This window comes from Micromesistius poutassou (assembly GCF_964030765.1).
Source record: "Micromesistius poutassou genome assembly, chromosome: 17".
NCBI classification, from domain to species: Eukaryota; Metazoa; Chordata; class Actinopteri; order Gadiformes; family Gadidae; genus Micromesistius; species Micromesistius poutassou.
The window spans coordinates 16,307,425-16,326,237 of NC_140287.1; the positions used below are offsets into that span (position 1 = coordinate 16,307,425).

General features: G+C 44.9%; 1 protein-coding gene across 1 annotated transcript in view; it reads right to left on the reverse strand.

The window, feature by feature from the left end:
* nrxn3a (neurexin 3a) overlaps window positions 1-18,813 on the reverse strand; it is a gene marked incomplete at both ends in the record, with an annotated part of 103,329 nt that overhangs the window by 13,874 nt on the left and 70,642 nt on the right. The window contains 4 exon segments of the mRNA XM_084482148.1: window positions 3,427-3,734; window positions 4,423-4,512; window positions 8,114-8,285; window positions 16,534-16,715. Coding sequence (XP_084338274.1) covers window positions 3,427-3,734; window positions 4,423-4,512; window positions 8,114-8,285; window positions 16,534-16,715 — 752 coding nt within the window.

The following is an 18,813-nucleotide window of genomic DNA, read 5'->3' on the forward strand; positions in this document are numbered from 1 at the left end:
CAGTTCAGTGATCGCATCTCTACCCTCCTCCAACGGTTCCACCGATAAACACACAGTAAACCAAAGCATCCCCATGCCACGCCGTGGTTTAGTAAGATCCAGTGTGGTCACACATTAGACGTCCATGTTACACCTTCTGTCACGTGAAATGACCTCAAACACAATGTAATACACACACATTACCTCCTACACTAATGTGACCTCAAACACAATGTAATACACACACATTAACTCCTACACTAATGTGACCTCAAACACAATGTAATACACACACATTACCTCCTACACTAATGTGACCTCAAACACAATATAATCAATATAACACACACACATTAACTCCTTCACTAGCCCACATACAGTGGATCCATCAGAAGGTTGTCATAGGCCTACTAACTCATTTCCTTATGAACTCACTTCAATATTAATAAAGCAGAGACGCATAAAGACACTGAGTGGTGGGGGGGTGTGAGGGCTCCACAGTGTGTGTGTGTGTGTGTGTGTGTGTGTGTTCATATGAAGAGAGGGACAATGAAAGACAACAGCCTTCTAAGCCCTGCATTATGTAACAAAGGAGGTTGGGCCAACACATGTGAAGCCGCTCATATCCTCTTGCAATCGATTGCCACCGACAAACGAGGGGAAATATAAGAGCGCTAAGAGAGGGAGATAGAGGGAGGGGGAGGGCAGCGAGAGAGATTCCCTCTAGAGGAGTCAATTACTGCCCTGAATAAAAGCCCGACATGGGCCCTATCTTAGGGGATAAGACACAACAATAGAAATAGAAATAGAAGCCATTTGGGGGAGAGATGATCCAAAGAATATGTCCTGGAATAACCAAAAAAAGGAAAACCTATTTCGACGTCTGGTCACTTTTATTATATTTTTTATTATATTATATTACACGGCTCTTCTCAATGCTGTGGAACGCTCCGTTCAACTTGCATGGGCCTTTCCAACTTCCGGTGGTGAATTAATTTTCAATAATGACCGTTGCTAAGCATATAATGACCGCTGTCAAGGAAAGTGGATTTTTTTCACGTCTTTCGTATCACTCCGCAAGTAGTCCGGTAACTTATCAACGTCAGCGGATTCGGTTGCTAAGCGACGTCAACGTCTTTGGCGGACTATTTCTCTGCTGATCAACACTACGAATGGTAATTGTAAGACGACACACCGTGTGAAGTTATTTTTTCTTTTTGGCAAGTAACGGGGACTGCAGATGCAAATTAGCCTAAGGCTAACTCTGGTGCAATGCATCAAATGTTTACATTTATGTTTTTAATTGCACATGGTCCCTTTCAAATAAATCAAATCAATCAATCAATCAATAAGCGGGATAATGTATAGAACGTCGCCGGTCATTATCGGGAAATAAGCCCCGACAGGGCGAACCGGACTTGCTTCGTCTTGCTTCGCCCTGAAGGGGCTGATTTTCTATACTTATTTTCTATACATTATCCCTTACATATAGAATAGATGACAGCAGTTTTCTAACACAGATCCACAATGGAAATCTATCAGTGATTCAATTTGAATTCAATTTGACCAGCAGATTCCCATCTGATGGTCCAAAACATCAGGGTGTGTCAAAAACAATTAGTCAACGGTGGGCCATTGTCATGAAGACACACACACACACACACACACACACACACACACACACACACACACACACACACACACAGGGGGTATGGGTTGCGTCCATAGACTGCTCGTGTTTGCATACGATTTGACTTCTATCCAGGCAGAGCAGAGAGTGTTATCTGAGACGCATGATCTGCTGCTCGAAACGTTGAGTAACACGCCCAACTGCATGTTCCAGTGGGGCCTGGGTTCTAGAGGGGACCCCGAGGCCAGGAACCCAGAAAGTCAAACTCAAGAAACTCACCGCTTCCTGTATTTAGTTTGTAGCGTGGGGATATTTGGCAGCGCTTTTTTACTTTTGACTTCCACTTTTGACTACCATGTTGAACATGTGGACTTCCACATGTTGAACAGGGCCAATGGATGGTATGTTGATGTGAGCCTGGGTCAGCAGTGACCAGGTTCAGCGAGGCCAGGTGGACAGTGAGTATCTAGTATCTATACTATATCTAGTATACATAGTATCTATACTATATCTAGTATATCTAGTATCTATACTCTATCCAGTATATGTCCATCTGTAGGGATGTTTTTGATGGAAGACAAACCGTATCCAAATAAGGGGTGGGGGGGGGGGAGACACCTGGAACAACGTCAGACGCCCCTTTCATGAAAACACGTCTGAGTTTGAATATGGAAATCAGTAAAGTGTGCGTCCTTTTACACCGCATGTCTGAATAAACCCTAGAATGACCAAACAACACGTGCTGCGTGACAACACGACATACGAGCGGGGAGGCAGAGAGCAAGGAGCGCTTTGAGAGGATTCTCCGTTCTGTGTATCCAAGGCTCTCTATCCCAATCCAAATGACAGTTTGTTGACATGTGCACCAAATACTAATATACAGGTCAGACCACTGGGATTACGGTCAACCAATCACACGTCACCCCACCCTGAAGAACCATCCGACCGACTGATGAATGAATGGGCCCCAGAGGCTGAGGGGTCCAGCACTAGGGGCCCCAGAGGCTGAGGGCCCCAGAGGCTGAGGGGTCAAGCACTAGGTGCCCCAGAGGCTGAGAGCCCCAGAGGCTGAGGGGTCCAGCACTAGGGGCCCCAGAGGCTGAGGGGTCCAGCACTAGGGGCCCCAGAGGCTGAGGGGTCCAGCACTAGGGGCCCCAGAGGCTTAGGGGTCGGGCACTAGGGGCCCCAGAGGCTGAGGGGTCCAGCACTAGGGGCCCCAGAGGCTGAGGGGTCCAGAGGCTGAGAGCCCCAGAGGCTGAGGGTCCAGCACTAGGGGCCCCAGAGGCTTAGGGCCCCAGAGGCTGAGAGCCCCAGAGGCTGAGGGTCCAGTACTAGGGGCCCCAGAGGCTTAGGGCCCCAGAGGCTGAAAGCCCCAGAGGCTGAGGGTCCAGCACTAGGGGCCCCAGAGGCTTAGGGGTCGGGCACTAGGGGCCCCAGAGGCTTAGGGGTGGAGCACTAGGGGCCCCAGAGGCTTAGGGGTGGAGCACTAGGGGCCCCAGAGGCTGAGGGGGCCCCAGAGGCTGAGGGGTTGAGGGGGCCCCAGAGGCTGAGGGGGGTCCAGCACTAGGGACCCCAGAGGCTGAGAGCCCCAGAGGCTGAGGGTCCAGCACTAGGGACCCCAGAGGCTGAGGGCCCCAGAGGCTTAGGGGTCGGGCACTAGGGGCCCCAGAGGCTTAGGGGTGGAGCACTAGGGGCCCCAGAGGCTGAGAGGTGAGGTCCAGCACTAGGGGCCCCAGAGGCACTAGGGGCCCCAGAGGCACTAGGGGCCCCTGCTGTACACACAGTGAGAGAGCAAAGGGGGGCACAGAGCCACATACCTGCACGGTGGGGGAGGAGCGGTGCTTCCGGGTGGTGGTGGTGGACATGGTGGTGGTGGTCTCGATGAAGGTGGTGGACATCTCCGGGGGCGTGGCGGTGGAGCGCCCGGGGGCCCCGGAGCCGGGCCCGTCGCCCACCAGACGCACGCTGCCGTTGATCTTGACGTTGACGTTGCCCTCGGCCGCCATGTTGAGCACCTTGAGGCCGTTGTAGTAGAGGCCGGAGAGCTGGCCCTGGAAGGGCCGGGAGCGGTCGCTGCCCCCTATGGCCACGCTGGCCTGCGTGTTGAAGATGGTGAGCTGCCGGCCTGCGCAGAGAACCACACGGGCCACACCTATTCAAACACTGTTCTCATTGCAGGGGAGGATAAAGCGCACTTTTATATTTTACATGAGATCGTGACAATACTGTATGTTGTTTTGTTCTCTACACACCATTGTCTACACAATAGTTATAGTGTTTGTGCTTCATGTCATCGCTAAGGGTCACGGAGAGTTATCGATGACTGGAACAAGTTTATGCATTGGTACCCCGAGTCAATTATCCACCAACTTTGTAGACATTGGATATAAATACCCCGAATCATTACAACGTGATACTGCTACTGCTCATTAAACAAATCAGATAAACACTTAAATAAAAAAAAAAAATATATATATATATATATACTATTATTATAGCATTTGCACATCATGCATGTCTGCAGAAAATACAAAGCTATCTTTCATCTCAATGCCTTTTGTAACTTGCGACTTTCTTTTATAGTCAAGTTGTTAAAGGGACTCGTGAAATAACATTTCAAATGTCATATTGAATGACTTAGATTACAAAGGTGTAATAACCATACATAATTTATCTTTTAAAGAATTCCCAGTCCCTTCAACCCTTGATCAGTGACATTGATCTTTATGTGATCCTACTTGACAGCTTCTTCAACGGCCATGCATGAATAAAGCAAAACTGTGAACTTAATGTTAGCGTCAATCGTGGATTACCTTTTTCCTGTAGCCACTCCTCTACTGGTCTGGCGTATTTGAAAGGAATTTTCTTATTGGCCATTTGATAGCGTTCAATGTCACTGTTCCCTTTAGAGATTTAAGAAAACATTAATGAAAAACATTTAAAGAGCAAATATCATCATCATCATCATCATCATCATCATCATGACACCTGGAAGAATTTGGAAATATTGTTGATACATTTTTATAAATTCATTAAGTGAGGATGGGGGGGGTTAGGGTTAGGGTTAGTGGGGGTCTAAGGGGCGAGGGGGGGTTCTGTGCAAATGAAAGCAATCATCCTTCAACACGCGGCACTTTCCTCTGAATGCTCTTTTGATCACAGGAGGCTCGTCGAGTCGAAGGCAATCGGCCACATTCTGTTTCCCCCACTGCTCACCTCCCCCACTGCTCACCTCCCCCACTGCTCACCTCCCTCACTGCTCACACCCCCACTGCTCACACCCCCACTGTACACATCCCCTAGTGCTCACATCCCCCACTACACACATCCATCACACTGAACCCACAACCAATCACATCCCCCCGTCACACTGAACCCACAACCAATCACATCCCCATCACACTGAACCGACCACCAATCACATCCCCCCGTCACACTGAACCCACAACCAATCATATCCCCCCATCACACTGAACCCACAACCAATCACATCCCCCCGTCACACTGAACCCACAACCAATCACATCCCCCCGTCACACTGAACCACCCACCACCCGCTGCCCCCTCTGGGATCTCTGTCTGAAGTGTGTTCATAGGAGCAGGATGTGATTGGTTGGTGCACATGGTCATTGGTCTTATAACACGTCTGTATTATTAAGACGAGCTGAGAGGAGAAGAGGTTTTTGAAGGCCTCCGCTGAACGAAAGGCAACAATAACGCCCGGATGGACAGCTTCCTCCTCATCAGAACTTCGGTTGTGTCAGCCACGCTGTGCCAGGCACACACGACGCTCAGAGGAACGGAGAGGACAGGGGGAAGGCCCCTCTCGAGGAACATGGCAGAACACCGTCTGTTCCCCAAAGCAGAATCCAAACTCAGCGCAACAAACACAGTGCAGTAGTTGCTATGTTGTCAATTAGCAAATATCAGAAAGTCAAGCCGTGAAATAAACGCCCTGCTTTGGTTCAGACGCTTTAACGCATCCTCCCCCATGTCCCCTAAAGCAGCCCTATACCCCCCCCCCCCCCCCACCCCTCATACCTATGACACGATATGTGGCAGCCACTTTATACTGGAACTTAGCCACTTTATCTGGAACTTTATAATTAAAAATTGTGGAACTTTGCCACTTTATACTTTATAATTTACAATTGACACTTTATACTTTACACTTTTTTATAATTTATAATTTATACTGTTTATACCGTCTATTTTGTTTGCCCTATTTGTAGTTGTTTGTTCTGTTTGTCTTGTCCTCGCCTTACTTTAGCATTTTGTTTAGCATTTTCCCTTAGCGTCTACATTTGTTGTATTAGTACTTTGTATTTTTATTGTATTTTATTTATTTTTATCCAGTGTTTTTCTGCTGCTGCTGGGCTATTGCAACAAACAAATTTCTCCTACTGGGGATTAATAAAGTTGTATTGTATCGTAGACTACAGCTGCCTGCATCAGTGTAAGGTTGTAGCATGTGAGGTTGATACCAAAAAACACTCGTTGGCAATATGTAATGAGCCAAAGAGTCATCACTGTCATATAATCCCAATGTACGACCCTTTTTACCTTTGAAAATGTTGTCTACCTTGCAAACTCCTGCTTCACGCTCAAAATTTCCCCCCATCTTTCTCCGCCCCACTGACAGTTCGCTGTGCTCGGATAGCATGAAGTAAACAAGAGCATCTACCTGGAGGTGCACACTGTGTAGTACAGCCCAGTCCACTGAATCTGTCCACTCAGCTTTCTCCATTAGAGATGCATACTTCTGGAACGCCACACCCACAACTATCAGACAACAATGGTTTTCTGCCGTGTGCTTTGGGGATCTTTTAAACCCACCGTTGCTCAGTGTAGGAGTTTGACACGGCTAACAATGCTTCCTGGAGGTTTATCCCCTCCTGTGAAGCTCTTGTTCACCAGCCTCAGTTAGACTCTGGGTAGGCCTTAAACATATATAAGGCTAGGTCCGCTTTAATGTCCTTAGCACACAGAACCTGGCAGGGCGAGACCCTTTGAGTTCTCAGCTCCTTCTTATGCTATCTGTCCTGTATGCCGCTCTGGGAATGAGCCAAAGGGCCTTTGTGTATTCTGGAACCGTGGTATGGTATACCTTGCAGAGTGACTTGAAGGTCAATGCATTCATCTTGCTGAATGCTTTTGATTCCAAAATGAGAATATATGAGGCAGTGCCTTCAAGGTGTCCATGTTTAATTGACCTTGTGCGGAAACTGACCCTTTCTTTTGTTTCCTTTGTGCTTTCTGTTTGCGATCAAGTGTTATTTTTATTCATGCTGCTGCATGTCTTTTTCCCTTGAAGAATAGATACTTCATCTCCATTGAGCTCTCTGGGTTATTTAAAGGTTAAATACAAATACAATAAGAGGCGTGGCTGGGCCTTCAACACCTCCCTGGTTCAGAGCGGGACCTCCCGGGATTCAGTGATTCAGACGTACGAGCAGCAAGGCGCTCGCCCCGGGAGTGGGAGGACCACTGAAGGTGGGGGGGCTCCATTGTTTAACAGGCCATTGGAGAACATGTTAGGAATAACAGGGAACCACTTTGTACTGTACGGCCTGGACATAATACTGAACACGATGACCAGGTGACGGGAGGACGGGCTGCTGGGGGAGGAACAGGCGGACGTCACCGTTACGCTTCGACTGAAGCCTAAACCCCCGCTGGCATGGGGTTTGACCACGTGGTAAATATCGGAGTTCACGGTGACTATAAGTTAACTGTCTCTACCGATATTACCACAGATTGTCAAGAGAGACCAACAGAAAGGGACTTTCTAATTCTAACTTTTCCAATGGTTTGAAGAGTTGAATATCGGTTATGAACAGACGTTTGGCATGGGTCTTTAGTATACGCCTGTATCTACCCCCACCTCAGTCTGTACCCCTACCCCAGCCTGTATCTACCCCCACCTCAGTCTGTATCTACCCCCACCCAGCCTGTATCTACCCCCACCCCAGCCTGTATCTACCCAACAAAACTGTTGAAACTCCATCAGCTCGTCCCAGTTCACATCCTTCCTGGCCTTTGAATGAATGCATTATCTTATCTACATTATACATTAACATTTCCTGTGGGGTTCAGGTCACTTGTAACCTGTATTTCTGCCTCTGTGGTAAACGGCTGAATAAATGAATGTGACTCTAATTATGATCTCTAGTGTGCAAATGTGTGTGCTCTGTGAGAAAATGGATGGTGTCGTAACTCTGTTGTTCAAGGTAGTGTCAGGATTTGTTTAATCACAATGTGAGCAGATATTTTTTGCAGACGTCGTCCAGTGAGTTCAAATTAGGAAATGAAGGATATTGATGGTCAATTGTAGAACGTAGACTGTAAAAAGTCAGTAAACGTGAATTTTCCAAACATAAAAGGCATTTGTATTGAAAATCATGGAACACAACATTAGCACCATCCATTCATTTGAGAGTTTGATTCCAGAGGTTGATAGTGCATGCTGGTGTTGTGAGTAGCGGTGTCCAGGTGAGTGCTTACCTGTGGGAAAGTGTTCGTTGATGGACCAGTTGTCCACCTGCAGCGTTGCGTTGCCTCCGTTCCTGGTGAAGCGCACCACATGGTACTTCCCGTCGTTTACAGGTGTACTCGTCTCCTGGACGATGATGTCCACCGTACCGATGTTGAAAGTCACCCCGATTTTGCCTTGTTGCTGAAAAAACAAATACAAAACATTTGTTATGAGCAAACACATCTACCAAGCCCAAAAAGTGGATGTCCATGTAATATGTGAATAGGCAATGCGTTGCATATTGAGGTTATGTTTAAAATGTCGAAGAAGAATTAAGAACAGTGCATGACATATAAAGACATATTTTCTATTACTTTGAATATATTATATTTGTAGTTCTTTTACAGAACTTTACACGTGCAATTAATTCATATTGATGATGTTTGCATTTTGTTTAAAATGGGGTTACACTATAATCAGTAGCCAGGGGAAATGAAGGAGGCATGTAGGAAGATGTGGTTTAGCCTATTCTTTAACAAGACTAGTCGCTTCTTTGAGGACCATGAGAATCTCTTTAAAGATAGCGATGGCAAAGATAGTGATGGCATCGCCTCATGGATCCTTCTGGATCCTTCAGGCCAGATTCAAGGTTCCTGATAAGCAGGCGAATCCCATTCGATTTTATCACATAATTATGCAGAATGTGTGGGGAATAAGGAAACATGCATGTTTTCTTCTACAATATTAATTATTTTGGTCTTACGTTGAACACTGAAATTATTTTTTAAAGAGGAGGTTTTTGCTTGAGCTGAATGTTGAGATGGAGCCTGGGGGAGAAGACTCAGTGTATTATATCTAAGTATTATTTGGTATATGGCATGGTGTTTTTTGTGATTCATGATTTATTTTGTGTGACATTGTTTTATAAACCCATAATTGCTGGATAACTATAGTGTGTAGGACACCAAAATAAAATCAATCAACCAATCAAAGTCTATCCCAGTTAAGCTCATTATATTCACAAACTGAAAAAAGACAATCATTTTTACACCGCTAAAGGTATTAAGCCTGCAGACAATCACTAAGCTTGACAGGTTGGTTAATATTTCAAAGGACCAATTAAAATACGAAGGCACACAATCACTATCTCACAATAGGTCCATTACAAACCTCTCAGTGCAAGTCCTGGTGAGGACAGTACCACACCATTGCCTTGCTCTGTTTAAAATGCCTCATGCACATTTTGTAAACATAATAGAGAGGCGATTTCACTCGGTCATCTGCCAGAAAAGATAGTGTTCATAAGCAGGAGCGGGAATGCCACGTGTAAATAGAAGATAATGTGGCAGCAGCAGCATTTGGATTCAGTTTTCAGTTACCAAAGGGGTATTGGGGACGAGAAAGACAAAGACAAAGAGAGAGAGAGAGAGAGAGAGAGAGAGAGAGAGAGAGAGAGAGAGAGAGAGAGAGAGAGAGAGAGAGAGAGAGAGACAGAGAGAGACAGAGGAAGGCAAGTTAATTAGGAGGAGCGGTCAGCTCAGGTCTGTTTATGGAATACAAATTAATAAATTTATATTTTCTTATTAATGGCCTCCACAGTCTTGTCCGCATTTGGTATGCAAAATAAGTAAAGATGTCTTCCTTTTGCAGCCTGTGCATCAATGTGCATGACAGGATATGTTATCTATCGGACCTCACGGTTTCGACTGCGTTAAGATAACTACATCATATTCATATATAAACAAAGCTGCTTTTCTCTATTTAATAATATTCCAGCATATTATTTTAATTGTTTCCTCAAACCACAATTGTATTAGCAACCCACAAATATGCATATATGTCCGACCTCAAAACAACACTGGGCAGCTAACAGATAATCTGGCCAAAATCAAGCACGCTGTGATTGTTTTGATTGTGATGCAGAAAGCGTTTATGAGAGCTTCGTTCCAAGGTCACTTTGCTGAGACCAGTTGTTTGAATAAACCTTTGGAGGACTGGGCAGGGGCCAGTAACTCTTTTTAATCCAAACAATTGTTAATTCACAGAGGGAAGCTGGTTCTTAATCCAATGGAAGATTAACTGAAGAGGCCATTGGGCTAATAAATGAACGTTATCTGGGGCTGGTAAAATAAAAATAAATCACAGAAACTAAAAGGAACAAAACTGGTGAATTAATATATCTGAGAAATGGAAAGCAAACAAGCGAATGATAATGAATACATTTAAACCTTAACAAATAAAACATTAGCGTTTATTTTTAATTAACTCTTTTGTATTCTTGTTCTTGAATGAAAAGCCACGTGCTGAGTTGTGTTATTTGAACACAGGATCAGGTGAATGACAATGACCATTTACAACATTGGAATCTAAGTAGAAACAACCCATTGAATGGGAATATTGTAGTTGTACCTAGCACTGTGAGTGAGTACCATTTAAACATAGGCCTGGGCGATATGGCTGAAAGACATATCACGATATAACTTGATCATATTGATCGATATCGATAACTATTGATAATTCTAATGACCTAAAAAGACTAGGAATTACCATGCTGGATTTAAACACTTCTGTTTAACACTTAATATGACCTTCCACTGTTCTTCATTGATAAATACTCCAATGTCAAAACAACAATGAAAAACACTCAAATGTTGTAAATAAGTATGGAACCATGTTTGTGTAACAAACCCAGCTGCTAGATTTGGTGGTCCAGTCTCTTATCGATATATATTGAATATATTGATGTTTTATATTGATATTGATCAAAAGTCTATCACAATACGATCATTTATTGTTTTTTTTCCGAGGCCTATTTAAACATGAGGAAGATAGTGCTGGATTTAAATGCTTTTGTGCTCTTCATGTTGTATGCTGTATGTATGCTGTATGTCTGCCTCATAGTGTGCTGTTCCCTGGCTTGACTTGTTATTCCCTCAAACAATAATGGAGCTTGTACCCTGCTGCTGTGTTGCTACAGCTTCAGAGTAATTGCTTGCCCCTGTGTGGGAGTAGTGGGCTCTGGGTCTTCAAAAAAAATGCACAAATGCACCACCCTCTAATTTGTTCTGGGAAAAGATTACATGATGTAATTATCCTCATTTCAAATATATCCACTAAACTCTGAGAATTAAATGTTTTACAAAGTGTCTCTAAGAGCACAACGCACTACATTTGTAAACTGTGAGCATTATAATCACAGTGCACACCGCAACCTTAACCTGATACACCTACAACTAAATTGAATAAATAATTACATTTTCTTGCATTTTGTTCTTACAATAAATCTGGTATATGTGGTGAGTTTTTAGTTAAGAATGTGTCCTTTAAAGAGTCTCTCCTCGCTTTACAGTATACGGGACATCATGGTCTTTTTGAACTAAATTACAGGTTTCTAAGACAACACATGAATATAAGTCAGGGACAGATGATGCAGCTCCAATTACAGATTTTTAAATAAAATAAACATAAAATAAACAAATTAACTTTTAGGGAAAGCAATGGCACTTTACACACGCATGTTATCTCTGATCCAGCCATGATCAAGGGTCGATGGAGATGTGTTTCTCGGTAGCTAGGCCTGTCACGATAAGCAATAAATCAATCAATCGCACGATAAATTAAAATGAGACGATAATTTTGCCGTCTGTGATAAATAAACTTTTTTTTTTTTTTTTTCCTCTCCGTGTATCTCTCTATCAAAGAGACTGGATGACAAGAGTTTTCACTCCGGAGCATCGGCCTCGACAGACCCCTCTCGCTTCCTTGGCGTAATGAGGAGTTAACCCTCGAGTCGTGTCAGTCACTTGTCAGCCGCATGGTCTCTGTGTGGGGAGGCAGAGCCCTGGCGTTACACAGAGTCAGAGCCCGTCTATACGCCCGTCTTCCTAGACATTCTCTGCCAGAGTGCAGCATGAGAGCCCCGTGGGGAGTAGCAAGCCAGAGAAAACGCTAGTTGAGATTTGGAGGAATGAAAAACAAAGACGGAATTGGTTTCACAGCCGAACACGACAGCTTCCATGTGGGAGCACTTAGGGTTCAAACAGAATGACCGGTAGTGAACCACTTAACCTTTGCGAGCCAGTATATCGCATTTGTTGTAAAACGGCAGCAACTAAACGCGCTGATACAACAAACATGCATCTGCACCTAAAGCATAATCATCCGATACCGTTTTCCCAGCTGTGAAAAAAAAATACAACAGATCATTGGGCGTCTCCGTCTTCCCGACAGTCCACAATCACTGGGGCGTTTAGTCGACAAACAAAAGTACAAACAGGACAGTGCAAATGGTGCGCACCCACAGACAGTTGTAGTTCGCTTCATGTAGTTTTTATTTCCATTTTATTTATTGTTTTTGGTTGTGTTTGTGCATTTTTTGTTAAAAATAGACAGGGTCCATTTTATTTATTGTTTTTGGTTGTTTTGTTTATTTATTTTGGATATTTAAAATGTCTTCCAGTTCCAGTGTTTAATATTCTTTAAAAATAACAGATTATTAATTTTTGAAAGGTTGTACTTGCATTATTATGCCATTATCATTATATTAGTTGAAAATGGTCTCAAAACGGCAATATTATCGCTTATTGCAATAATTTCTGGGACAATTTATCGCCAAGCAAAATTTGTTATCGTGAAAGGAATATCGGTAGCATATAGCAGATTTCCCTTTGGTTTAGAGAGTCATAATGCTAAGTATACATCGAAAAAGAGTGAGTTGGAGGCCAACAATGTATTTAAAAAGCAGGTCAACAGCATACTTCTGCTACACTGAGCGAAGGCAGTAGATGTACCGTACTCATCTATTTAATGACTTGCACTTACATAGCCAATCTATTAAAACTGGCTTTTCTGTATGGAACTGAATTGTATCTGCTTGGCCACAGCTCGTTATCGTCTTGCTGAAGGAGTCCCCGATGTGCGTCTGTAGAGACGAGACTAGGCATGGCAGCAGTCCAAGCCCATGGACATCTGAATTTTATATTTATGCAGAATTTCTTAATAATTACACTGAATTAATGCAGCACGCAGCCTGTGACCGCTAGCTTGTAGCAGCTAACCAGACATAGACTGTTGGAAGTTAATGTGTGCTTTTTATTATACTATTGTTTTTTTATTGTACTACTGTTGACGTTCTTCCAGAGAGGATTTCTTCCCGACTATGTACCGCATCGGCAGAAATGTACGCTTACGACCGGGGACATGTGTCTGGATATGTGGTCTGTTTGAAAACAGCATTCGACCTACTAATGCTGTCTTTAATCATCAGCGACTAACATGTTTATTGCATTTCATTCAGAGTGGATTCCCCAATGTGATGTTCAGGGTTTTTTTTTTAATCTGACTAGGAAAATACAAATAAGAGAAAAATATAAGATCTCTAGCATTTGTAGTCAAAGATGACTCCAGTTCCAACATGTTTGCCTTAGGGCATTACAACACACGTATGCTATGGTAACGGTGTACAACAAAACAATAACAAAACATCAACAAAGGTACACAATATCCAGCTGGTGCGATAAAGTGAGACAGAACAACACCCTGAATGACAGACAGAACAACACCCTGAATGACAGACAGAACAGGGCCACGCCCTGTATGACAGACAGAACAACACCCTGAATACAGACAGAACAGGGCCACGCCCTGAATGACAGACAGAACAACACCCTGAATGACAGACAGAACAACACCCTGAATGACAGACAGAACAACGCCCTGAATGACAGACAGAACAGGGCCACGCCCTGAATGACAGACAGAACAACGCCCTGTATGACGGACAGAACAGGGCCACGCCCTGAATGGCCAATGAAATGGGAGCAGTTTAAGAGAGCCGGACCCCTGCTTCACCCTGCCCCCCGCCGCCCCCGCCGCCAGGTCTTCTCCCAGAACCTCATCCTGAGTGTCTATCTGATCGCCCCCGCCTGCCCCCCCCGGCCCCCCCCCCCGCCCCCCCCTCTTCCCTGAACAGGAACCTGCACATCGACTGGCTCTGACCTTTGTGGCTCAGGCTCCTTTTCATCTGTCCTCCATTTATCTCGGCCCAGGCTTTGAGCGCAATCTGCAAAGAGCGGCTCCGATTCACCGCACTCTCCTGAGGCAGCAGGCCCCGTTGACAGAGCGCCGTCCTGAGGAACAGGAAGTGGACCTCGGGGAGGATGGAGTTACTCTGGCACTCTTCTTCCAGCGCTGCCTTTCAGAGGCGCTCGCAGCGACAAGAGATCCCGGCGATGGGGAATGTCTGTGTTTGTTTATTGGGAGTGACGGTAGAGTGGGAAGGGGCTAAGTGGTACTCATTCATCAGTCTGGGGTTTATAGAGCTGCGCTGATTAAAAAGTAAAACGAAAAAAAAAGTACTTTTACGACACATTTCCAAGTGTGTCTCAGGCGCAGAGTGTTGCTCTAAGAGCTCTCCAAGGGGTTTACGTTCAGCTAATGAAGGCTCTTTCACCTTTAAGTAGCCCGCGATGTGAGGGGTGATGAATACCTGATCTGCACAACGTTCCGATTCTACGAGGGAAGGAAACCGATCAGACGCAGCTTGAACGTAACAAGCAGGCTTAAAGAAGAAGGCGAACAAAAAAAGCACAAAGTGCACCTGAATTAGCAAAGTGAGAACGACTTTGAAATCACTCAAATCAAACGAGCCCTGATGTTCGAACACGTTTCTGCGTCACGAATAACATGAAAAACATGCCACCGACTCATTAGAAATAGTTGTGCAGTCCACGACTATCATTGGGGCTATCCATAGACACCCGGCCAACATGTCTGTTTTCCTTGAATACCTTCTCAATACCGTGGTTATAGATCGATTTAGTTGAGTATTTTCTCACTAACAATACCATGGCTTTCACCCTGTTTTGCAACAAGAATAATATATTCTAGTCCAGAGGGAGAGAGAAATGGAAAATAATGGGTGGGCATAACAAATACACAGTAGAGACACCTTTTGCTAGCAAAAAGGATCTGAAAGTAATGTTTGAAGATTATCTAACATTTTATAATTTTAAGTCATTAAACATCCCTTTTACAAACCCCTTTCTGATACCTTCATTGTCTGTGCCTCTGCTACTACTAAACGGGCACTGTTGGCTAGAGATGGCTGTGAGGGTAGGAACCAATGGAGTTGTTTTTCCCACGGCCCATTGGAAGATCCCCACAGAAATAAATAAGGAAATCAACACAGATGGCACAGAGATCACAGAGATTCAATGGACAGCTGGGGAGGGGGAAGAGAGAGAGAGAGAGCGAGAGCGAGAGACAGAGAGAGAGAGAGAGCGAGAGAGAGCGAGAGAGAGAGGATAAATGGGGATGATAAAAGAAAACTGGATCAGAGGGTCATTAATTCTCCAACCACTGTTGAGGGCATATACACTTGTGTACCACTTTTCCATACAACCAAAGCAGCTTTTTATGACACACACACACACACACACACTGCAGATCTTGGAGACTCCCAAGGCAGTGGATCCCCATGTGTGTGGTCCCCCCCCCCCCCACCCACCCACCCCCCCCCCCATGCCTTTGTATTTCTGGAATAGGTGTGGAGCAATGTATTTATCTTATGGCAATTATTCACTGTTGCTACATTTCCTTTGTCACTCATAATCCCCTGAAACCAAAGCCACGCTGTGGTTATTTAATTACCCGACGGTGTGTCATCCAGTCAACTGTAGAGTGTAGGAGGGGGGCGACACAACGGACAGCATGCAGCCCCCTGAGGCAGGGCTTGATTACATGTTCTGAATCCAATTCAGTTGAATGTTATGACCGTTACGGCCAACTGCAGCATACTAAAGTTAAAGCTTAGTTTACATCTTAAAAAAAGGACTTTGTTGGTGTTTGACTTCTCTGCAGTACTGGCAGATTTCCCCAGTGTTTAATATTGACAATTGTATTCTTAGCGGTAAATTCAGGTTTCATTTATTTTTATTTGTCGTTTTATTAGGTTTACTTTTTCACAGTCTATTTCACCACCTTCCGTTGGCGTCCATGTCATTAAAACAAAAGAGAGTCGACTGTGGGTGGAAGACAGAGAGGAGGTCCTGTAACCACCAGGAGATCAGAGGGACCAGCAGCATGAGGTAGTAGGGACCAGCAGCATGAGGTAGTAGGGACCAGCAGCATGAGGTAGTAGGGACCAGCAGCATGAGGTAGTAGGGACCAGCAGCATGAGGTAGTAGGGACCAGCAGCATGAGGTAGTAGGGACCAGCAGCATGAGGTAGTAGGGACCAGCAGCATGAGGTAGTAGGGACCAGCAGCATGAGGTAGTAGGGACCAGCAGCATGAGGTAGTAGGGACCAGCAGCACGGTGGACCTGAGAGGGTCTTACTATGTGCAGCATGAGGCAGTAGGGACCTGCAGCACGCTGGACCTGAGAGGGTCTTACTATGTGCAGCGTGAGGCAGTAGGGACCAGCAGTGTGCGGAGCGGAGAGGGTCTTACTATGTGCAGCATGAGGTAGTCCCCCAGGCCGGGGGCGCTGTCGATGCGCACCAGGATGCCCTCCTTCAGCGAGGTGCTGAAGCCCACGGTCAGCCGGTCCGTGCGGGTGCTGGGCCTCTCGTTGGCCGGCCACCTGAAGGTGATCAGGCCGCCGCCCTTCCCGAAGATGTACGTCGTCCCGGCTGAGGAGAATCGAGACGGAGAGAGAGAGGAGGTTGAGGGTTTTGCGTCGGATACCACGGTTTTACAGATTATTTATTTTAATGTTAAACAAGTTTAAAGTAACACTTTGAAGTAAAACATAATTACACTAATGGCTTAAACAGCTGTTTCAAAAAATATATATATAGCAATGATGATAGCAACTTCAAAAGCACTTTGTAATGTACATAACACGTCCAAATAAACAGAAGACATGTTTTCAGGTTGAACTGACGGTTCCTAAGGGTACAGGAGAGATGTTCAACCCAAGCTCTGGCCCTCAAGAGTCAAGGGAGGATATGATGCTGTAAACTAGTCCAACCCAGGGTCTCACAAACAGGTTCATTATGAAAATCATATTCACTATCTAGGTCGAGAAAGTCATAAGTCACCATCCGTCCATATTTCCTTTCCTGTCCAGGAAAGTGGAAAATGGCTTATGAGTTCAATATAAGCCCCCCCCAAACACACACATTATTTAGTACAGACCTTTGCAGAGCTACGTCCTGCAAATGAAATGCCAGAAATTCAGAGAGCATATGCACAAAGAGCTGCACAATAGAGAAGGAGAGATAGAGCGGAAAGAGACAGACCACACCACTTTCATACTTTGGATTATGGCAGCTAGAAGATCTCTTAAAGCTGACAATACAGTGACCTACTGTGTGTGTGTGTGTGTTTGTCTGTGTGCGTGTGCCTTTGTTTTTTGTTTGTGCGCGTGTGCCTTTGTTTTTTGTTTGTGTGCGTGTGCCTTTGTTGTTTCTTTGTGTGCGTGGGCCTGTGTTTTTGTCATTGTCTGTGTCTCCAACATGCTCACACATAATGTAGGTTGCCCTCATTAAGAAGTCAACCTTATGGCTGTTGATATAACACACTTCAATGTTTCAGTTCAACATGAAGACGTTGTTCTGCTCTGCCAACGCTGAGCACGGATCACTTTCTACAATCCCATTGTGCATTGTTAGTCGAGCCAGCTGGCTTTGTGTTGTACCCTTGACTTCTAATTGTGTATCCATTAGTTAGATAGAACTAGTAGAGCGATGGGACATCTGGCCTTGCGTTTCTGTTTGACTGTGGCCATTGGGAGGACTCGTTGGAAGCGTGCCGTGGTGGTTCCTTAATGTTCATGGTATTATTTTTTTTTCAGTTGGAGGGCATGAAGTAGGATTTCACTCTGTGTTGGAATGCAGACGAGACACTGCAACTCGTCGTTGTTTCCAGGGTCGAGTGGACCTCTGTCGCCTGAGGGGGGGGGGGGGGGGGGGGGGATTTAACTCCCAGCCCCTCCTCATTGAGCTGTGCTCAGAATCTGAGCCCAGCTGACTTGCTAATACAATTGCTGGTGGATAATTCTCTGTTTGTATCTCCTCCAGGGAGGCATTGAGTTGCGGTGTATTGCTGAATAATTTATGCAATCATTACTCAATTAATTAGTGGAGACACACTTGGGCCGTTACTGGGCTCCCCTCAGCGAGATAGGCAGTGCCGGGCGACAGCGGCACAGAGGAGTGCATAGTGACAACGTTCACAGGGTTATGTAGAAGGAATACAGAGAAAGGTTGCAAAATCTGCAGGACTATTTCTGAGACATGTGATGGCTGTTCCTTGTAATATGTAATGAGCATAAGACAGAAAACCATTTCAATGTTTGAGCAAAAGTATGTTTATGTTTTCTACCACAAAACATAACAGATTGAACCGATAGAACTGTAAAATGTCAGCCTTTAGATTGAAGCAAAGTCACAAGTGTGTGGTTATTCCTCAAAAAAGAAGAGCAAGCTTTGTGTTTAGGACAGCCTTGGCAACTTCTAAAGAGCCCAATTTGTATACACCTGACACCAATGAGCTTCACCTTTGACCCCACAAAAAGAAAAAACATGCGCAGAGGCGACACTCAAGTGCAATTTTGGACACGTTTTCATCTAGCGTTTAGCTTTTAAAGGGAGATGTAAATTCACAAGGTGACAGACAATTTGTGCAGCTAAAAGGCTAGCAGCGCTAACAGCTCCACTTACAAAGTGATTTCATGCATCTCTGTGTGCTGCATCAAGCAATATTGGCCATTAAAGCTACTAATGG